Source organism: Brachypodium distachyon, chromosome 2 (assembly GCF_000005505.3).
Source record: "Brachypodium distachyon strain Bd21 chromosome 2, Brachypodium_distachyon_v3.0, whole genome shotgun sequence".
In the NCBI taxonomy this organism is placed as follows: Eukaryota; Viridiplantae; Streptophyta; class Magnoliopsida; order Poales; family Poaceae; genus Brachypodium; species Brachypodium distachyon.
In genome coordinates, this window is record NC_016132.3 from 17,092,449 (window position 1) to 17,113,473 (window position 21,025).

Here is a 21,025-nt window from a genome sequence, read left to right on the forward strand (position 1 = left end):
TTTTTAGAAGTTAGTTCCTAAAATTATTACAAAAGCTAGACATACGGATCAAACAAAAGGCATGGATCAATATCCTCCATCAACATAGCTGCTCTATCCTTCTGTTGCAGCTAGCAAAGCATCTGCGATCCTACTACGAATATCATTCATGGTTTCCTCATTCTCCACCTCTGGAGCAACATATCTCCGTGTACTTGTGCTGATCCACGTGCTGCTTCAGGTAGATAGTCCCCATCTCCGTCACATTTATCGAACTCCTCATCACGCAATTTGCTATCACGGATAAAATTGTGCAATGACATGCAAGCAAGAATGTATGGCTACGAAGAGAGAAACTCGGCATAGCTTTCAATATGCGCCACTTTTGCTTCAAGACTCTGAATGCACGCTCAATGACATTGCATAGTGATGAATGCAAGAAATTGAAGATCTCATACTTCCCTTGAGGTGGACGCCCACGGTGAAGACGGAATTCCGGCAAATGGTATGTACTCCCTTTGAATGGAGCAAGATATCCAGTTTGGTTTGGATAACCGGAGTCTACAAGGTAGTATTTTCCTGGAAAAAAACAACCCGTGAGCATGCAGAAATAACAAAAGAATTAATAGAAACATATATAATTGTGTTATACCTTTAGGTGGGACAGGAAAGGAAGGGAAATTCGCAGATGCATGATGGAGGACCCTCGTGTCATGTACTGAGCCCGGCCAACCAGCAACGGCAAATGTAAACCTCTTGTCGAAGTCACATATTGCAAGCACATTTTGAGATGTATATCCATGCCGACATGTGTGGTTAACCGTCGCATCTGCAGGCACTATACAAGGGACATGTGATCCATCTATAGCACCAATAGCGCCTTTGAAGTGAGGCGAAAAGTGATCTTCCTTAACCCTCCCGTGCTCTCTACTGAAAGTAGGATCTCATGGTACAATGTTATCTTTTGCTAATTTGCGCAAAGATAACAATACTTCCTTGAACTTTGTGTGAACTGTCCACAATGACCTTACAAAACGGTCTTTAGCTTGTGCAAATGCTTGGGGGCCTCCAACAATCCATAAGAACATGGCAAGTGACTCAATTGATGAAACATGGATACTTGATTTCAAACCATAAGTAGAGACAAGCAAATCATGGAGTGACGTGAACACCTCAGGGCTCATGCGAAACATCTTGTAAAAATATCTAGGCCGACCAAAGCATCTCATGACCCATTGCAATCCAGTTCAGGAGCTTCTCTATAAGAATCTTTGTGCAAATAGCGTTCAGCATAGAGGTCACCCATATTCCCAATGATGGCAGCCTGTTGCGCAAGTTCAGCTAGAAATAGAAGCCCATCATGTCCTTTTTTTGCCAAGTCTTCCGTGTTTGTATCCATCTACACACATGGAGACATGTTCACGTTAATAATCAGCGCAACACTGGAGACATGGTAAAATTAACAATCATGGTAGGATCAATACTCTCGACATGCACAATTGGACAAAAATAATGGTTCACAATCATGACATTCATCACGGCAAATAACGGTTCTCAACAAAACACAATAACGATTCTCAACAACAGAAAATAACGGTTCTCAAGAACAGAAAATAATCCTTGTCAACACGACACAATAGCGGTTCACAGCAAACAACAACAGAAAAAAGGATTCTACATGCTCTTCTTCGGCTCTCTCTCTAGCAAATCAATCGCCCTTCTTTTGTCTGAAGCTTACTGAATATCTCTCTGAAATCAGGCTTCATGATCAACATGGTGGCTGTGTGCATCAAAGCAGTTCCTACTTGCACCCCACAATCTTTGACCATTTGCATGACATCTGCAATACTAGGGACATGGCTGGTTGGATGAGGAGCTGATGATGCTTGAACACTTGAGGATATATTGTCAGCTGCAGCTCCGATCCTACCACAAGTGCTCTTGTACGACCTATAGAAGGGATTTTTCTCATCTTTCTCTTCGCTTGCATTTGAGGATTCCTTGCGCTTCTTGCTTGTTTTTGGTTTCTTCAAAGGAGCTAACTTTATTTCAGGACTATCATTAGTTTGCTGCACCACAATCACATCCTCATCACTGTCATTAGCACTGGACACATCTCCAGGACAGCCTGCACTTGAACCTGTTACATGTATCTTAGCAAACATTATGTGCAAATCATCCAAATGCTTCACTCCATGCTTTCTAAACTTCATATCGTTGCACTTGATACCCTTTTCAGCATTGTTGCATCTCTGAAATTAAATTTGTAACTTAGACAGTGCAATCCTATAAATACAAATGTACCCTTTTCAGCATTGTTGCATCTCTGAAATTAAATTTGTAACTTACCTCAATGTGTTCATCCCACCATTCTTTAGAACAATCAACCGTTTGCCTATCATCAAGCCATCCAAGTCCAGTAGTTGCATTTTTCAACTCCGAACCATGTATATTCTTTTTTGAGTAAAATGCAATCGCGATCCTAATACTTTCGCAAACGTGCCAAGTTAGTCCTAAATGTTTGAAAATGCACGTCTAGGTCCTATATCTTTGATTAGTGGTTCACCGCAGGTCCTACATGTGTATGCGTCTCTCTGACCGGACGACGTGGCGGTTTGACCTTTGCCACGTGGCATGGTCCCACCTGTCAGGTACCCTTTCGAATAAAACACTTGCAAAAAAAAACTGCCTCCTCTGTGCGGCGACCTTGTTCGTGACTTCCTTGGCCTCCTCCTTGAGGGCGCAGAAGGCGAGCATCTCCTGCAAGTGCTTCCGCGCGACGGCGGCTTTCATTACAGGAAGGCGAGGCGGGCGCCTCGACGTGGCTCGGTGGGGAGAAGGACGGGTCAAGGCGCGGTGGGGCTCTGTGGGGAGAAGGACGGGTCGAGGCGGCGGCGGGGCTCCTGGCCGACGGTGTTCGTTGCCTGCGCGGAGTCCAGTCCAGAGCAAAGCTGCTCTAGGCCCTGGCGACGCGACGACTGCTTTTCTCGGCCTCGTGTGAAGGTCATGCGCGTTGCCTGCGGCCTGCCAATGCTGCAATTAGCTCGTCAGCTTGAGCTCAATATCACAAATTGTGCGCACACTCAGATTTCACATTCTCCAATATTCATAGGCTGATTTTGTCTCGATGGTCATCCGAGTTTGCTCCTCCTGGTACTGCATCTCAGCCACCTCAAACACTATTCTTAAATGTTCGATCTCTTGATCAGGACTTCCACAGCTTCCATTGATGGTGCCACTGATATGCACACTCTTCAGAACTTCAGTCACCGGACTACCAAAGCCACCATTGGCATTGCCGTCATGTGCCTTGTTTAGAGCATGTGCATAGCTCCAGCCTTGTCAACATTGAATTTCAGGCCTTTATTTGTAGCAAACCGGAGCTCCATCTCCTGCTTCTTGCTGGGTCCAGGACACAGGAGAGGTGGGCGACAGCGAGGCCTCAGCCGGAGCAGGTCGCAGTGGGGCGGCGGTGTTCGTGGGGCCGAGGAGGTGGAGGCAGGCGGAGGGGTGCTAGAGCAGGACCACGGGTGTGAAGAACATAGCAGGCAGGGGGTGTTTTGCAAGTGTTTTATTGAAAAGGGTACCTGACATATATGGGCCCATGCCACGTGGCAAAGGTCAAACCGCCACGTCGAGCGGTTAGAGAGACGCATACACATGTAGGACCTGTGGTGAACCACTGATCAAAGATATAGAACTTAGACGTGCATTTTCAAACATTTAGAACTAACTTGACACCTTTGTGAAAGTAGTAGGACCGCGGTTGCATTTTACTCTTCTTTTTTCAGATTGTCCCACTTATTCTTTAGTTGAGTCTTTGTGAGCTTCTTCCCAGATTTTGCTTCAAACTTGTCACCAAGATTTTTCCAACCAATTCTATTGAAAAAACCTAAGGGCCTGTTCCCATTACTAATCTCTTCTTTGCAAATATCAATAAAGTGGCTCACGTTTTCATCATCCCAAACTGCCTTGTCAGCCATACTTCAATCAAACAACAAAATTAATTGATTTCAGGCATGATAAATTGATAATTGATGAAGCACACAACCAATATACCAATACACAGCTATGGTATCATATAGCATCGACATAGGCATGGAGTTATGCGTAAGAGAGCAAGCAGAAGATGGGAAGAGTCATGTACCTCAGGAAAAGATTCGGCCGGCCGTGAGCAGCACAAAAGGGGGTGGCTTGCTGGTCGGGGATGCGATTCGAGTCCTCCTCAGACCGGGACACGGGAAGAAGAAACAAGGAGCTGCGCCTCACCGGAATATTGCCTCGCCGCCGGCAGACTGTCCAGAGGAAGCGGGGTTCAGGATGGGGGGGGGTCGAGTTGTTGTGCTGGAGCAAGACGAGGGCGGACGCAGGGAGCGGCCGGACAGGCGGCAGAGGAGCGGCGACTTGCTGGAACCCTAGACGCTCACGGGTTTCTGTCTCCTCTCGATGTGAGATAGGAGAAAACGCGTGGTCTTCGCAGGGCTGGGGAAGAAAAAGAAGCGAAACGGTATCACTTATGGATGGCAGTGGGTAATTTTTTTGGACTCGCTGCAGAATATACACTACACGAAGCAGTTGCGTTTACAGATTTTAGTGCGTTCAAATCATCGTTTGGTTCAGATTGTGGTTACGACCGCAGAAGTTGGGATAGGACGGGCTACAACCTGCAAGCTAGGCTAATTATTTGGTTCACTTGCCTAGCAACCAGCCAACGATGAACAAGAGTACAGTTAGTGGAGCAGTTACCTTCACGGCTTAGCTTCTTGTCGCTGGAGGAGAGCCGAATTGGCTCTTCCGGCTGTACAAGCATTTTCTAACCCCTCTTGACTAGTTTGCTGGGCAAATCTGGCTTTTATTTTTCTACTAAAGGCCTACCTTTGCTAAGCAAGGCTACAACTAATTTTTGCTTAAGATCCAAACGCACCCGCAGTTTTTTTACTTATCAGCTTTCACTCTCTCTTTCACCCGATTGCTGCTCCCGCCAAGCTGTCCGAACTCTGAAGTCTGAACCCACCCCCATTGGAGACGATACGGCTTGCAGCTGTCAGTTTTTGTTTCCAGCCGACGACGACGGGAAGTGACTCGGAAGCCGGAAGGGGACGGACGGACGGCTGAAGGATGGAGACGGAGCCGAGATTTGTTTTTCTCTCCCGCTGCATGCGGTCGGGATCTAGATCTTACAGGAGTAGCACTGCCTTTTTGGCAGATCGGTGTCGTCTGGATCTGTCCCTGCTGGCGTACGAACGGGAGCAAGCGTGCGTGCGTGCGCGCTGTGGGGGCAACACGGGTTCCGCTGCCTGACTGACTGCCCGTGTCGCCCCCGGCAACTTCGCTGCGTAGCGTGAGCGTGCAAGTAGCCTTCGGCTGACATTTTACAGTGGCTCTCTGGCCGGTGCAGGACAGAAGCACAGGACTGGCTGACAGTAGGAGGACCTGTATATCAAATCTCCTCACTATATCCTTAAAAAAAGAATCTACTCACTAGCATCATCGGTGCTGTAAGTTTTTTCTTGGCAAATGATTATACGGGACGGTAAGATTTTGTGAAAAGCAGTGATTTTTTTCTTCCTTCTGTTTTTAGCAACAGTGGTGGAATTGTTTGTTTGAAGAGACGAAACGTTTTTTTTTTTGAGAACTGAAGAGACGAAACGTGTTCAACGTAGGGCTGTGATGGGCCGTTTACTTGGTTGTAAGTGATGTGCGCCGGCCCACGATGGATGATGTTTCTATATGGGCTGGGCTGAGGACGTACTCGTTGATGCCGCTACTTCTTCGGCCGAACTTCTCCACCCCGTCACGACTTGTTCTTCTCGGCCTTTCCGATTTGTTTGCGGGAAAGTTCTTCTCAGAATATTTTTCTGTTTCTCCAAAATAAAATGTTGTCAGTCACTCAACACTGCACAAATGCATGCTGCCTTTTCTGTCTTCGTCAGAAACTCATGACAGCCAAAACGAATCGGTGTGACATGCCAATTTTGCGACCAGATCAAGTTACTCTGCTACGTACTCCGTACTTCTTTCTTTTGTGCTTCTCCTCTTGTTTTCACAAGGTAGCTAGTACCACTAATAAATCAGTCGAGTTCATTAATTTCGTGCTACAACCTGAGCCATTCCAACCCATCGATGAAGCTGAGGGAGATGAACGGCTTGGCCTCCTCGTCGGTGAGCTCCCTCGACCAGTCCACCCTGCCGGCGTAGTTGGCCCCCGGCCCCGTGCACTTGTACTGCCCGTAGAACACCGTCCTGCAGACCAAAAACCCCGTCGTCAGGCACCATCTGAGAAAGCAAAAGCAGAGATGAGAGTGAAATGGGACGGGCTTAGCATTACATCTCGCGCGTTGGGTCGCCCCAGTTGTACCAGCCGCGGGGGATGATGATGTTGTCCATGTAGGTGTAGGCGAAGACGACCCGGGAGAAGGTGCCCCAGGCGCGCCCCAGGTAGAGCGCGCCGGAGCCCGTCACACGGCAGTTGAGGAACGAGAACCCCGTGTCGTCCAGCAGGCTCGTCCGCCCCTGCGCCGTCAGCGCCCCGTACCGCGGCGAGATCGCGTGCACGTGGCACCCCTGCGCCGTACATTACTCATTTGAGTGTTGGTAATGACGCTAAAAACATTGGCAATGTTACCCAATCCAGGTAAGTTCCGAGGATGGGGTACACAAAGCAGACTGGCAAAGAAAAAAAGCACCAGCTGCTAGCTCCTCCGTCACGGGCCGGATCGAGCGCGGCCGGCCGGCACCTGGGGCCAGGTCGCCTCACAGGGACCAGAACCCGCAGAACCTGCCGCCTTCAGAAAACCCAAATCGCAAACAGCGCTGGCGCACGACGACAATGGGGGCGACAACACGTTCGCTTCAGTTAAACCCCCCCTCAAAAGCCCGATTTAACTCACGGGAATCTGCAAACATTCCCGTCCCAGCGAACGAGGCCACGACCAGCATCGAGCGCGCGGTTGGCTGCCAGCCAGAGAATGAGATCTCGTTCACGCCCGGAATGTCTAATTTGCTGCTGGGACCGTATCTATGGTGCTATACTATACGGCCCTTTCTACTCCTACGTGGGACAGGCGTCGGCCAAGATGGATGCTCTGCTCTGTCAGAGAGCTAGCTAGCTGTGGCCCGGTGAGCGCTGACATGTCGCTCTCTTTGTGCTGTATAGGTTCCCGCGGACTCACTGACACATCGCACTGAGCCACTGAGCAAAGAAATTCTGTTGATTTGGATTGCAGGTCCTAATCTAATCAGCCGCCCTTGAGCTGACAACAATTAACCCGTAAAACACTTGATGCAGTGCATACCTCGTAGAGGGAGAGGGCGTTGCCGAAGATGAAGTCGACGGAGCCTTCGATGTAGCAGTCCCTGTAGTAGTGCCGGCCCAGGTGGTCGTAGAGCGTGTCCTGCGCGCCCAGGAAGTTGCACCCGACGAACGCCGCGTTGTCCGCCGAGATCCGCAGCGCCACCCCTTGCTTCCCCAGCGCCCCAGGCCTCGGCACCGGCGCCGTGTTCTTGAACGTGATGTTCTTGGCCACGAAGAACTGCGCGTTCACGGCGAATGTGGCCGACGCGAACGTGCCCAGCGGCGACCGCCGGCCCCAGGGCCCCGCCGTCTCCGCCGTGTCCCCCCACTGCACCACCGTCTTCTCCGCCCCCGCGGCCCCCTCCACCGTCACGAACCCCCGCATCGGCGATATGTTCACCTTCTCCCTGCACATTGTGCACAATCTCATTCCATTCATCCAAAGCACAGCTGCACCAACAAAGAGAGCAATAATGTCTGATCAATTACGCAGCGTTTAGACGTACGTGTATGTGCCGGGATTGACCCGGATGACGACGCGGGCGAGGTTGATGAGCGGGAGAGAGTCCACGGCGGCCTGGATGCTCGTGAAGTTGCCCGCGCCGGGGCTCTTATCCACCACCAGCGTGCGCACCGGCGAGAGGAACGACGCCCCGCGGGCGGGGACGTCGACGTTGAGCCGCAGCGCTCGCAGGAAGGCGCTGTGCTCCGGCCCGCCCATGTACTGCACCCAGCTCGTGAACCCGAGCTCGATCGCCTCTGCTTCCCGCGTTTCATTCCTCTTCTTTGCCGGCCCCGGCGATGCTGCCTGCTTCTTGCCTGGTCGACGCAGGGGGGACTTGCTGCTGCGCCCGTGGTGCCGGCCTTGGTGCCGGCTGCCGGACTCTACTACGTTGGCGCCGAGCAGCAGCAGCACGGCGACCACGCAGGCCAGGAGCCGTGCCCATGGCATGGCCATTGCCGGCCGGCCGGTGGTGGCAAGCTGACAATGTGTTTGGTGGTTAATTGTGAAAGCCAATGGCCGGCGATTGGTAATATGGCTGCTGCGGTGGACGGTGGTCACCGGTTTGGGCTTAGCTAGCCTACAAGGGAGGGATGTGTGTCAGGTTTAATCCTCGAGGCTGGTTGAAAGGATAGGGCGTGTGGGGAGAATTTAAGGAGATCACGGGCGTCCCCTGCTTGCTTCCGAAGGGCACGATGGAATGCCACGGCTTAATCACGAGCCGCGGGAGCGCGGGCATCTCTGCGGTGTTCACCACATCCTCATGCATGTGCAAGTGTGTTCGTCATTCCCTTGGCTTAGTACTACTCTTTAAGTGGCATTGCGACGCTGCGGGGAATTCTCTTCGGGCTGCGTACGGCGTGTAAATTCTTTGCGGTCTTCGGTACGGACGGACGCTCCCGCCTCCCGTAGCAAGGCGTGTATGTAGTATTGTTTGTGTTTTGCCCCGTGGTTTTGCGTTGTTTTGAGCACTGTTTTCTTCTATCCTGGTTCCATTCGTGGGTCTTTGGATTCTAGTGGATGGGTGCCTGGAAACAGAGTTACGTCGTCTTTCTTTTTTTTTTGCGGGAAGAGTAACAAGCCGTCATGCACAAAAGGATGGGAACAGCTTTAGGTTTCGATCGCAAATGTACAAGAATCCAGCATGAGTTTGCTAGAACTTGTGACTAAACTATCATTAAGTCGTCTTGAGTCCTAAATACCCCCTTTCTGAAAATTGTACGTACCTATTTATTTATTTTTTGAGCGATGAAAGTTGCTATGTATCTCTCACTAGAGAAAAGTGAAGACACCACGCACGAGTTTAGAACTTGTGAATTATATACGGTCATCATCTTATACATGTTTAGCTTTAGCCTATCTAATTCTACAACCAAATCATGAAATTTTAAGCTACCGATGGTTACCGTCAAGTACGTACCACTGCTATTCTTGCAGCTTAAAACCGCAGAATCCTCTAAATGACAGGTTAAACAGGATAGGATGTCCACTAGTACTTCAGATCGTTCCATCAAGTATGAGAGGGTACGTGATGTTACCATGGCCTTGCTTCTGTTCTGTCACCCGTGAGGCCTCTCTAGCTTCAGTACTCCTTAATCCTTATATGAAGGGCGGTATCGGAATACCGGCCAATCGCTACCAGCTCCACAGAAACTGGCTGAAACAAAAGGACAACACTCCACGTAGAATCCCGGCCATATGCTCTGCATTGCTACTCGACACTTGCTAGCTATGGCTAGCAGCGTTCTTGCTGTTGGCTCCAGCTCCGTGCTGAACTATGGGGTACCCAGTGTACCACACGCATAGGGCCACTATACCGCTACTGCACTCGTGTGTACGTGAGTATGGACAAATGCAAGTTTCTTCTTCCTCCTGCTTCTGCAGGACGGAGCCGTGTTTTTTTCAGAACCGAATCTCTTTTGTCGAAAACATATCCCCTTACAAAATGAAAGGGAAGAAACCATTTGGGAAAATCATTTGGAAAAGCCGTGGTGCCTTAGACTTTTTTTTGGTCGAGGGCAGTACCTAACAGAACCAAGCACGCTTCACTGTGGGTTTTGCTGGGGGCCGTATCCTCTCCAAAGAGTGCAAGGGCAAGATGAACTGCGAAATGAGCCCACCAAACTATTAATATGGACCGCTGATTCAGGTTTCCGTTTTATAGCCCGCTGCCTTCAAATTCCGATTCTCGTGGAGACGACGACGACTTATAGGCTGAACAGACTGTAAAACCTAAAACAATTGCTGCAAATGAACAAAGGGCACGACTGAAGTGAACGATGTGAGTACTCTGAAAATGGTCACACGACCCAGGGTATGTACCACATTCATTTCGGAAAACGTCTGTAACAAAGCCCGGGGTACAACACAGTACAACACACCCAAGGTGGTGACTAGTTTTACAAGTTCATCACGACCATTCGGAAGGTGAAACGGCAGGTACTATGTCCCCAGTTGCCGGTGCCTATGGCTAAAAATGAAGAAACTATACCTAGACAAGCTCTTTACCATGGAGTGAGCCAAAAAAGGAAGACATCACAAGTCATACAGAGTTTGCTTTACATGGAGAGCATCATTCTTCCAGATCATCTTCTTCTACAACATCTGCAATTTGGGCGGTACGGATCCCCCAAAAGTATGTTGGGCACAGATGCTTCTTGGTGGTTTTGAAGAACCAGCCTATGTTGTTGCCACAGTTGGCACATTCCCCGATCGTCCAAGAGTATCTGCGTAGCAAAATAATGTGCTTACTACTTATTGTTACATTCAGATATTGTACAATAAACATGGAGGCGACTGAAAACATAGCAAGGAGTGGAGGTAAGCTAATACCCTGGAAACCAGCTGTATTCTTTTGAAGAAGTCCCCACTAGAGCAAGCCCAGTTGCATTGTTCACTGTTATAATACTATGCACAAAACCATGAGGGTTGACATGAGTACCAACAGGCCCATCGCAAGACATCTCCACCAGATCGCTCCGTTTTGCTAGTTTGGACTATCATAAAAACAGAAATTTCAGCACATATTTTCTTCTTCTCAAACACGCATATCCAACTGTTACATAGGATAGAACACAAAATCGACTTATAAGTCATACAACCACAGATCAATGTTTTGGTGCACAACAAAAGCACATGTCCATAGTATCTCCAGTTCATTGTTTCTGGTCAGCAAAAGATATCATGCAACTGATACAGTATAGAGGTGACAACTGAAAGAGAAACTTTCATAAACAGAAACTATTTTTCCATTCTCTTTCAATTGTGACACAACGTTCCTCTCTATTTATGTATTGCAAACATGAATGTTTGGCTCTGTCCATTTATCTTATGTTCACTGAAGTAATTATAGTTCTAAATCTCTTTCTTTCTTTCAGTCATTTACACCAAATAATTATAGTTGCAAGTCAGTGTTATTACAAGAAGTGCTCTCTATCTTCAGTTTAGTGAAAAACCGTTGGCTCATTTTTGCCAGCCCTTTCATCGACTCAGGTGTGCATTTGCATCATCCTTGCCCTTGATGGCTGAGACTGTTCTCTTCCTCTATGTTGGGATGGATGTATTGTATACTGAAAAGTGGAAATTTACTAAGGACAGGTCAGAGACGTGTACTTTTCACCTCTAAACTGTATCGGTCGCCTGATATCTTTTGCTATTGACCCAAAACAATGAACTGTACATGTTGCATGATATCTTTTGCTATTGACCCAAGACAATGAACTGGAGATATTGTTGACTCGTGCTATTGTTGTGCACCAAAACATTAAACTGTGATTGTATGACTTACAAGTTTGCTTTTGTAATCTAGAGAAGCTGAAAGGAAAAGCACAGACCAAAGCCTAGTGCAAGATATCAGTTCTTATCAGAAACTCGTCAACATATCAATTCCAGGTACAGAAGGTTGTTACCTTGCAACGACAGCATTTTATAATATCGAAGATCTTTAGAAGCTGGATCTCCCTTTGCAGGCGATACACAATTCCATCAATCTCCAGCAATTTTTGTCTTCCAGATTCTGATACAGGAAGTTTGCTTCCAATGTAAAATGACAAAAGATCTGGTTTCCCCACATGATCATCCATGTTTGAGTTTTTTATTGTGCGTTTCCACAATTCTGCAACAAAGGGAATGGTGTAAAAAAAAAGCAACTGAATACTGCAACATATCTAAGGATTTCCACATTTAGCTCTCAATCACAATGATGAACGGGTACTTTTCTAAGGAAACAATACATACATGAAGTTACCATTGTTCAGTCAAGATCCAATGAAATAAGGAATGACAACAATGTACTGCAAGATTCATACAAAATAAGTTCAATAAAACAGGAGCACCTCACCTACCCGCAGCTCTACGAGCAAGTGTGTATGAGTCGTACATTTCATAAACCCATCGAGGCCAAAATGACAGTGATGCCTGAACTGGCTGCTTTGAGTAACTAGCAGGTGTGCACTGATGCTGTTGCTTTTTACGTGTTGCTCTTGCACTTGACGAGCACCAACTAGCAGCAATATCATCGTCATCGTCATCAACAAAGGTTTTCATTACTGACTGACCAGAAACACATAACTTCATTGAATTGCTGGATTGTGAACGTGAGTGGCACATCTTTGCAGCCATTGTTGAATGATCACTTACAGTACTTGTGTGAGACGGGGAATCGCAATCTAGTTTTGAATCCATATGATTCTGTTGCTTGATTTGGGAGACATCTGAACTCATAACCGGTGAAGAAGTATGCGGCCGGAAGCTGCTACATGCAGCTAGTTGAGCAAAAGCATCTCTTGGAGTTCTGAGAGGAGTATCTTCTTCAATGATTTGGATGTCACCCCACACCTAATGACAAGAGTAAATGAAATGAAGCTAGATTATACCCTTCTTCTAATCCAGAACATAAAATAAGCCTACTCAATTAGGTATTATACTTACCACCCCATCAACATCCTCCCAGTGACGGATCAGACGAAATCGTTGCTGACCACGGGTTAGAACATTTACTGAACCATCATCCAATCGTCCAAGTTGCCGTATCTGTTGCAACAAATAAACAGAATGTTAACTCATCTGACCAGACTGTTCAGAAGAAATTGTTGCAACCATAAAACGCAGATGGAATAAAATTACACATAACATTTTTATCCTTGAAAGTTATCATAGTAAGGGGGTTAATTTGAAATTTATCACATGCAGCAATAGAATACAAACCTGTATTACATGTGTGCCATAGGGTAACTAACTAATAACTCATATAGGAATAAAGATACATTCCTGTAATTGGTCCACAGAGAATGTTGGCACAAAAAAAAACTAAAATAGTGAGGAACCCAAGAACATGAGTGATTGGTAAAGAATCTATAACTGGTCCGAAAATTGCAACTCAAAGTATAGCAGATAAAGTGTGCCGCACCTCTGCTGTTGTTCCAACTGAGGCGTTAACATATTGATGATTTAGCCGTCTATGCATGAGAACCTAAACATTGGACCATGGTCGTTAGAAAGGAAATCCACAAGTAAAAGCAGCTGATTGTAAATTTGTAACATGATTGGGACGCACCACACCAATTGTGTTTGGAGCATCGACATGTCTCAAAGCTTTCTCAACAGCTACCACAAGACTAGCATGAATTAGTCTCAGAGGCAGGGTAGCTTCAGGAAATAGGACGACATCTGCAAAAGATTCATAGCATTACATTTGAGTCTATCAGAAAGACAATATTAACTTTACACCATTACTCACGGGTCAGGTTAAAGACTGGCGGGGATTTGTGCCTCTTATTAATGGCTCTGGCTTTGCATCTAAGAATATATTTTCAGAGACCACGTAAAAGGATAAGAATAGCAAGCAATCGACATATTGCCTTCTTAGGAATTAGGATTGCTCATAGACTAGTCACTACTGGATATAACTTATCTAGTCGTATACACATATGAAATCATCAATAATCAAGAGAAACCCTAGATCCTACTACAAATGCTAGATACACATGCTGCTCTGGACTGTGGCTTTTAATGGACCTAAAATATATCTGTTGTGGGCAACTAATAATAACACAAGACATTGATATCCTGAAACTAGACAAATCAGACAAACAGTAACGGTAAAGTATTAAGTATCAAAATACTTCAAAAGAGACAGTGGAAGGATGACTCTGGGGCAGCAAAAATTATCTAACAAATGAAGTCAGGTAAATTTGACTAAGCACCAATTCATGCATCTTCAAGGTTGACAAGTCATGAAAATAAAGGGTACATGTTTGACGGTTAACACTGTAAATAAAAACAAAGAATGGCATTACCATGAAGAAAGAGCATTGGCAAGCTGAGGACTGCACCAGCATCTAATAGAACCATTTTTCTACCCGGTGTATCATCAACCGCTGAGTGACACAGAAAGACAAATTTACACTAAGTAATTAGCATCATAAAAATGTGGAGGTTAGCAAATAGCAATGATATTTACCACCGAGATAAGAGTGCAATGAGGTTGGACTTCCGTCTCTGCCAGCCACCGCGTTATCCAACCTGATACACACGAATCAGGAAATGAATAGGGAGAAATATCTTCAAAGTCTAATGAAAAACTAACTAACGAGAAGTTGCGTGTATTCTTCCAAGGCACCGACCTTGTCGATACTAATACAGTGAACAAAAGATAGAAGGCTGAAAATTGGCCCAAGCTATACTATAATCTTTTACCACATCTGATCATGAGATAAAGCTTAAAGTAACACAAGCAAAGACAAGACGAATAATTGCAAAGCAAATCGAGCCGTACAAAGTGATATTTAGGTCATGGATGCGGGAGAGGTTCCTTTGCCCCGAAATCTAACTCTTCCTCCACTCTATGGTTTAGGCTGGTGACAATATTTCTTTATGGAGGCGAAACTAGAGTACACAATCCATACGCCTAAACCTTATCCAACTGCAACGCCCTCCGTTCTCAGTTTCTCACCCTCGAAACCCTCACCTCGAAATGCTCTCTTAGGTTGATCGCCACCAAAATAACAGCCTCGGCAACACCGATTCCACTAGTCCCAACTCTACAGTTCCTCGGCCCTAGAGCAGCAATCAATCGAGCACGCAACCGTGCAGCGCGGATGTCACATGGGAGCAGGGAGACGAGAGGTGTTGCGAGATGACCTCCTGAAAGAGCCGATGGAGCGAAGGCGGTCCTCCTCCTCCTCCTCCTCGTCCTCCTCCTCCTCTTCCTCTTCGTCCTCCTCGTCGTCGTCACTGTCGAGCACCACGAAGTTGAGCTCCACACCGTCGAGCTGCCGGATCTCCTCCATCTGCCGCCGCTCCCTCGCCGGGATCCCCTCCCAGTCTCTCGCCATCTCGCCACCCGCGACGCCGAGGCCAAGGACGGAGACCACGCCGAAATCGCAAAGCGAGATTTGGCCTAGCTTTCTCCAGTGTTCCTCTCCGATTTTTCTATTTTGCCTGGGCCTCTGACGCTCTAGTTTCTTCGAAGGGGAAACTTATCGAAGACGCGAAGGCTTCTCGTACATCCATTCCACGTGTACACGGCCCAATTAGAAACAGTTTTATCCCTTTCCCCAAGCAGGCCAGCATCCTCCCAGCCCATTAGCCCCAACAAACTCCGCCGCCGCCGCGGCCTCGCTCCACAGGGCGCAACCGCCGTCAAGCCGGCGTCGTCCCGACCTCGCCCCGCCGGTAACAACTACCCCACTCGGTTCTACTCTCCCTTGCGTGCTCAGTTATGCAGGAGGGCACCCCGGCACCGGTGTTCCTGATTATTTTCTTCGATTACTTTCGAGTTTGCGATGCTGGTTTGGCCACGCTGATTTGTTCCGATTCGAGCAGAGATGTGCATGATTGCGCGGCAAATTGGGGACGCTGCTGGTCGCGGGGGCTCCTATCGAAGAATCCCGTGTCCGCCAATCCCTCCGCTTGGTGTAGGCATCACTGCAGCTTTGCCCAGCCCCAATCTGGGTATCACTAGAGGGACAGTGGGTTGCCATGAGCCATTGAGCCATCACATCAGCCACGGAATCGAGATATCTAAAAGAGGTAGTGTATCCACGCGACATGCATTACAGGCTGCTATGCTACCTTGACAAAGATTGCCCCACTTGTATTCTTGCTTACATTTATTTGAAGTACGGAGTACTAGATTTTGCTGAGATAGGTGTATGATCCCACTGCTAGAAACACACTGTGTGCACTGCCTAGCAAGGACTGTTAATGCGCGTTAGGTGCTTTTTGTTATCGTAATGTATGGACTTTGGTGCAAGCAGTAATCCAGATTAGGAGGTTGATGCCTTGCTGGAGCTACCAGAGTAATGATAATGTGTTATGCATAATCATGTGGACCTATTGTAGATCATGCAATATTCTTTGCTATCCACCACACACCAGAGGTTAATAAATGAATGGCCTGTCTTATCTTTATATTTGAAATTATAGGGACGAACACAAGAACTACACACTGAAAAAAAATTCATCTGGACACTAAGCAAATAAGAACATTATGAACATATATAGAAAATAATAATAAAAGGAGCATGTTCGGAAGACGAGGTAGAGCATCTGAAGTGCACTGTCAGCCATGTTGAGTTTATGCTACTTGTGGATGGTAGTTTTTAGCTTAGGGAGGTTCATGTATCGTTGCTACAAAAGTGTTACTTTTCACAGCTGACATAAGCCACTGGTATAGATAAAGTCACGCAAGAGGATATATATGCCATGTATATGGTACATCCTGCACACACGATTAAAGAATATCATCAGAGTATGCTGGTCCTATCGCCGACATGATGTTCATTGCTTCTCAGAGCAAGTGTGCAAAAACTTCATGAGACACCCTAGCTTCCGGGGAACCATTCACTCAAAATTACCAAAAATTAAAAAAGGAACTGAGCTTGATCTCAAAATTTTGGTAGTGATTAGGCAAGGAGCAAGCGATAACCACTTGGCATGCACACTGTCATACACAATAGTAAGATCACCAGATATTATCATGACATTGTGCTGAATCAGGTAGGACCATAACTCCGTCAATGTCATGTTAATTACAAAAAAACTCATGTACCAATCATGCATGAAGTGCTGGCATGGCATTACATGTCATATTTTGCTGGTACAGTGGGCTTTTTTGTTACAACTTGCAGGTAAATTGGACGCTGCTGTTGTCTTGTTCAGAAATGCAACAATGGATTATGTATTTGTCGCACGGTCTTGAATGTGGTTTAAAGAGGAAAAAAATGTTGTCGTGTGCCTGTGCAATTTCTCCAGAGAGATATTTCATCCTCTGTTGCATTTTGAGGCCAAACGCTGGCTTGCACTCTCAGAAAGATGTTGTCATGCGAATGTTCTGTAAATAAAGGGAAAGTGATGCCACTGCAAGGATGAATAGAATAGTGAAACCATGCTATGCTATAGGATCTTAATATAAGCGCGTGCAACATTCGGGGAAGGTAGCAACTGCTCTATGTAGTTTATATTGTGCACTCATTTTATCACTCCGTGCTATGGCAGTTTGATCTGCCTAGAGTTTTCATTCTTTTATCTTCCGGTCAATAGGCTTTTTGGTTGTGTCATTCCACATCAGATTCTCTTATCAAGATGTGATGCTGCTTGAAGGATGGTAAAGATAACTCGTTCGACCAATCGCTGAATGAATCTATTTTGCTCCTTTTAGCAAAGCTTGATGTTCTGCCACGTGGTCCAGTGATTTGCGAGAGTCTTGGTTTGTAACTGTTGGAAGGAGCTATTGAAATCGTTTTCTCTCTACAGCTTTCTTTTGGTTGTGCACAAAGTAGACATATCTTAGACCTATTCTAATTCTCTATCGTTCTCGACGATTTTAGATGCACAAATGCTAGTATCGTAGTATCTTAGACCTATTCTAATTCTCTATCGTTCTCGACGATTTTAGATGCACAAATGCTAGTATCGTAGTATCCTTCCCCTTAGGTCTGGCTATTCATTCCTGCAGCGTGTCGCTCTAAAAAATTTCCTCTGTTAGGATATCAAATTCAGACTTGACACATGTTCTTTTCCTGTAAGACTGGCTACCGTTTGAAACATGATTTCTGATGAAACCTCATATTCTTTTGTGTTCATTGTCTTGATTTTGGTAACTCCAGTCTGCTCAGACCAAGTCATGTAGACATGAACTCATGTAAAAGTTTCTTGTGATGAAAAGAGAAGGTTGTTTTGTTTTGCCCTCAATGGTTCCTTCTTTACAAAAATATTTTGGTGTCGTCAAGCCTTGAGCTGTTAGGAATTTAGGACTTATCTGAAGTTGTCATGTGTGGACCTGTATCAGATTATGCGATAGGCATTCATTTTTCTCATCATACCTTCTTATGGAGTTCACCTACCTTCTTCAGGTTAGCAGATTTTGCGGAGGAAAACATTGTATCTTGTTGGACTGTATGTATTAAGCGGTCTGCATAATGCAAAGAACAAAGGTTATGGTTTCTGCGCACCAAGCGCACGCCAAATGTTGTAGCTGTTCGAGTCGTTTTCCAAAATGTGAATAGATGTTGCACAAGTTGGCAACATAATCATTTGCATATGTGAGATGATAAGCTTTGTCTTCGGAACTTCAAAATATCTTCACTTCCAGGAATAGCGACAACCTCGAGACCTATATAAACAACCTCATGTTCAGCTTTCTACACCCAAAGTGATCGACCAGTTGGATATGCAATTTGTGCTTTGCTCCCACCTTTAAGGCCTCTGCTTTGCCTCTTTCCCCATCATTCAATCATTCAATACTTGTAAATGGAGTATGCTAATTTGCGACGCCAAGCAGCATCCTTGAAAAGGAGCCTCTTTGATCAGGCTTGTGCTCTGTTCATCTCAAACTTTAAGCATTGTAGTTGAGGCAATAATACATGTCATTTTTTTAGAGAGGCAAGATAAGAGTTGCCACTTGGCACCTCCGCATACAAACTTTGGCACACCTTAGAAGAATCTGAATGAAGTAAAAAATATTGAATAAGTTTGTTAGCATGTAAAGTCCAAATTCTTATTTTACTTTTTATGTGCATAAATGCTTTAAGAATTGAGATATACATTTTTACCATTTTTTAACTCTCATGTTTCTGCTATTTACCTTAATGTGTGTTAGTGATATTTGCTGATTTAGAGAACCATATATGGTAACAGGGGTATTTGGATGAGCAATTTTGTCAGATTGAGGACTTGCAGGATGAAACAAGCCCTAATTTTGCGGAAGAAGTGGTTTCCTTGTTCTTTAAGGACTCGGTGAGGCTAGTGACAAACATCGAGCAAGCTATGTAAGCAATGGAATTCCACAAAATTGGTTGATTCTATTGCACATTCAGCTGTATTTGGTAAGCAATATAACAACAACATTGCAGGGAGAAGTATCCCGAAGATTTCAATAGATGGGATGCACACATGCAGCAACTGAAAGGCAGTTGTTATAGGTAACTCCAGACAGTTGCTTTTGATTATCTTTATGCAATCGATGATGCATGCCTATGTCACAGAACTGGTGTTGGACTCTTAGAGGCTGTTGAATTTATTGCCCTTTTAGGCAAGTTCTTGCCTAGTATTAATTACCTATTCGGTGGGAAAAGGAAAATCCTGATTTTCCCAACAAACTGTTCAACTTGGATTTGAAAGCCATCTCCTGTTGAAGGAGAGCCGCACGTGGCGGTGTCATGAGCTATCAATGAGAATGTTTTGGTTTCATGTTTTCTTGCATAGTTTGCACTGAACTTAGTCTGAACCTTTGACTACACTTATTATTGTACAAGTTATATGTATGGGAAATTTGTCAAATGAGTTGTCAACTATTTGTTTCATGAGCCACCAGAATGCTCCTGCAGGATTGGATTCTAGACTTCTTCTAGATGTCTGGTGTGTTCGACCACTTTATTTTTTGTGTTCTCAACTCGAAATAGTGCCTTGTAGTTAGTTCAATTACATTCTTTGCTTGGAGTGCTTCAGCATTTGTATTTTACTTGACGTGCCTCTGTTTAGTGCCCTGTTAATGCAGTTAAAGCCCAGTGAATGTGCAAACCAAATTTTACAGAGATCTGCTAATGCAGAGACTTGTATTGCTTTTGCTGGTGTGCTACTGGTCATGTGCGTCCATTTTAACTAAAGTTCAATGCATGTGGAGGTGGCGACGTCGACCTATTATAAATGATGAGATTACATGCTTACAGCTTATTTGTCATCATGATATAAGGAGCTGACAATTTTGCATTTGTTTTATATATTATGATTATAGTGTTTTGGTTTAACACAACTTGTCACAGCATTGGTGCTTCTAAGATGAACAATGAGTGCACATTATTCAGGAACAACTGTGGACAAGAAAATGCTGAAGGGTAACCCCCCTTTCTCTCTCTTTACTGCTTAGTTGGTTAGCATGTTGACACATGAATTCTCATTAGTTCATCTCTTATGTGTCTTCCTCTATGGATGTTTTGCAGCTGCATGAGATCTTTCCAGAAAGTGAAGAGGGAGCATGCTATCCTTAGGCAGAAGCTGGAGTCCTACTTCCAGGTAATCTTTGTCATCCCCAGCTTCATCTCTTGAGAACCAGCCATCACCATGATATCCTATATCTTCTTGTTCTAATAACATTACATGGTCACGGCAGCTGCTGCGACAAGCCGGTCCTGCCGGGACCGCAACCAGGCCTGCAGGCAAGTAAGGAGCCAGACCTTGGCACTCGGACAGACAGGTGCACCAGAATGGGGTAGTTGCAGTGAATAAAAGACCCACCAGGAATAGGATTAAGGCATGGTGTTGTCATGGCCTCAAGGGCGCAATTGCATATCATACAATCATACGGGCAACCATGTTGGTGCCCTATTGTGGTGATAATAGACAATATTCTGATGTACATGACATGTCCTCTTATTGCGCTATATATGCGATAAAACTAAAATCGATCTAGCTTATGAGTTTGTGTTTTTATCGCTTTCTTCTCTGCTCTTATTTTGCCTCAACTGTCAGGTGATGGATCGTTCTGCAGAGTTGAATCTATTTTGTGTCGGTAACTACTGATGTTGGAGGGCTGAAGTTAAAAGAGCTTTGGACGGACAGGAGGGAGGTTGCGATGGATGTAATCAAGGTCTGGTGGACATTACTGAACTAACTGGAATAGTTGTAAAATCTCTCTGATGGACATGACTGAGCTACCAAGGATATATCTGGGTATGCAGAACTGCAAAGTCTAAATGCGTCGGCAGTATTTTCTAGCCTGACTGTTAAGTCGTAACCACTTGAAAGGCTGG

General features: G+C 45.6%; 4 protein-coding genes across 7 annotated transcripts; 1 reads left to right on the forward strand and 3 right to left on the reverse strand.

Annotated features, from left to right (window-relative positions):
- Positions 1-1,523: 1,523 nt before the first annotated feature.
- LOC100824279 lies at positions 1,524-4,789 on the reverse strand. Its single transcript, XM_024458762.1, has 4 exons — positions 4,726-4,789; positions 4,127-4,541; positions 2,329-2,461; positions 1,524-2,231 (listed from the first exon to the last, which is right to left on the reverse strand). Exons 1-4 carry the CDS (start codon positions 4,787-4,789, stop codon positions 1,680-1,682), a joined length of 1,164 nt encoding a protein of 387 aa, XP_024314530.1. The 3' UTR covers positions 1,524-1,679.
- A 1,062-nt stretch (positions 4,790-5,851) lies between these two features.
- Positions 5,852-8,564, reverse strand: LOC100824585 (probable pectinesterase 53). Of its 2 annotated transcripts, XM_003565975.4 has the most exons (4): positions 7,780-8,558; positions 7,275-7,680; positions 6,308-6,543; positions 5,852-6,222 (listed from the first exon to the last, which is right to left on the reverse strand). In XM_003565975.4, the coding sequence occupies exons 1-4, from the start codon at positions 8,229-8,231 to the stop codon at positions 6,075-6,077; spliced, it is 1,242 nt and encodes a 413-aa protein (XP_003566023.3). In that variant the 5' UTR covers positions 8,232-8,558; the 3' UTR covers positions 5,852-6,074. The 2 variants fall into 2 exon arrangements, with proteins under 2 accessions (XP_003566023.3, XP_014753881.1); XM_014898395.2 differs by lacking the exon at positions 6,308-6,543 and having other exon boundaries at positions 7,780-8,564.
- Positions 8,565-10,057: 1,493 nt separating this feature from the next.
- LOC100824897 (protein cereblon) lies at positions 10,058-15,240 on the reverse strand. Of its 2 annotated transcripts, XM_010232847.2 has the most exons (11): positions 14,916-15,240; positions 14,236-14,297; positions 14,072-14,152; positions 13,330-13,442; positions 13,183-13,245; positions 12,705-12,806; positions 12,414-12,611; positions 12,119-12,326; positions 11,684-11,889; positions 10,608-10,771; positions 10,058-10,501 (listed from the first exon to the last, which is right to left on the reverse strand). In XM_010232847.2, the coding sequence occupies exons 1-11, from the start codon at positions 15,107-15,109 to the stop codon at positions 10,348-10,350; spliced, it is 1,545 nt and encodes a 514-aa protein (XP_010231149.1). In that variant the 5' UTR covers positions 15,110-15,240; the 3' UTR covers positions 10,058-10,347. The 2 variants fall into 2 exon arrangements, with proteins under 2 accessions (XP_010231149.1, XP_003566024.1); XM_003565976.3 differs by having other exon boundaries at positions 12,119-12,611; positions 14,916-15,239.
- A 57-nt stretch (positions 15,241-15,297) lies between these two features.
- Positions 15,298-20,692, forward strand: LOC100825195 (pseudo histidine-containing phosphotransfer protein 5). Of its 2 annotated transcripts, XM_024458356.1 has the most exons (8): positions 15,298-15,449; positions 15,600-15,806; positions 18,131-18,211; positions 18,915-19,045; positions 19,130-19,198; positions 20,039-20,110; positions 20,216-20,288; positions 20,386-20,689. In XM_024458356.1, the coding sequence occupies exons 3-8, from the start codon at positions 18,197-18,199 to the stop codon at positions 20,437-20,439; spliced, it is 414 nt and encodes a 137-aa protein (XP_024314124.1). In that variant the 5' UTR covers positions 15,298-15,449; positions 15,600-15,806; positions 18,131-18,196; the 3' UTR covers positions 20,440-20,689. The 2 variants fall into 2 exon arrangements, with proteins under 2 accessions (XP_024314124.1, XP_024314123.1); XM_024458355.1 differs by lacking the exons at positions 15,298-15,449; positions 15,600-15,806; positions 18,131-18,211 and adding an exon at positions 18,221-18,587 and having other exon boundaries at positions 20,386-20,692.
- The last annotated feature ends 333 nt before the right edge of the window (positions 20,693-21,025 follow it).

Coding starts and splice junctions, on each gene's coding strand:
- LOC100824585 (XM_003565975.4), bottom strand. CDS start 8,231: ATGGCCATGCCATGGGCACGGCTCCTGGCCTGCGTGGTCGCCGTGCTG. Junction 6,544..7,274: donor ACGCCCTCTCCCTCTACGAG/GTATGCACTGCA, acceptor TGTACGGCGCAG/GGGTGCCACGTGCACGCGAT. Junction 6,223..6,307: donor GGCGACCCAACGCGCGAGAT/GTAATGCTAAGC, acceptor TTTGGTCTGCAG/GACGGTGTTCTACGGGCAGT.
- LOC100825195 (XM_024458355.1), top strand. CDS start 18,528: ATGGAGTATGCTAATTTGCGACGCCAAGCAGCATCCTTGAAAAGGAGC. Junction 18,588..18,914: donor AAAGGAGCCTCTTTGATCAG/GCTTGTGCTCTG, acceptor ATATGGTAACAG/GGGTATTTGGATGAGCAATT. Junction 19,199..20,038: donor CTGAAAGGCAGTTGTTATAG/GTAACTCCAGAC, acceptor AACTTGTCACAG/CATTGGTGCTTCTAAGATGA.
- LOC100824897 (XM_003565976.3), bottom strand. CDS start 15,109: ATGGCGAGAGACTGGGAGGGGATCCCGGCGAGGGAGCGGCGGCAGATG. Junction 10,772..11,683: donor TAAAATGCTGTCGTTGCAAG/GTAACAACCTTC, acceptor TTTTTATGATAG/TCCAAACTAGCAAAACGGAG. Junction 10,502..10,607: donor GAATACAGCTGGTTTCCAGG/GTATTAGCTTAC, acceptor TTTGCTACGCAG/ATACTCTTGGACGATCGGGG.
- LOC100824279 (XM_024458762.1), bottom strand. CDS start 4,789: ATGCTTGTACAGCCGGAAGAGCCAATTCGGCTCTCCTCCAGCGACAAG. Junction 2,462..4,126: donor CGGCCGAATCTTTTCCTGAG/GTACATGACTCT, acceptor CGAAAGTATTAG/GATCGCGATTGCATTTTACT. Junction 2,232..2,328: donor GGTGGGATGAACACATTGAG/GTAAGTTACAAA, acceptor ATTTAATTTCAG/AGATGCAACAATGCTGAAAA.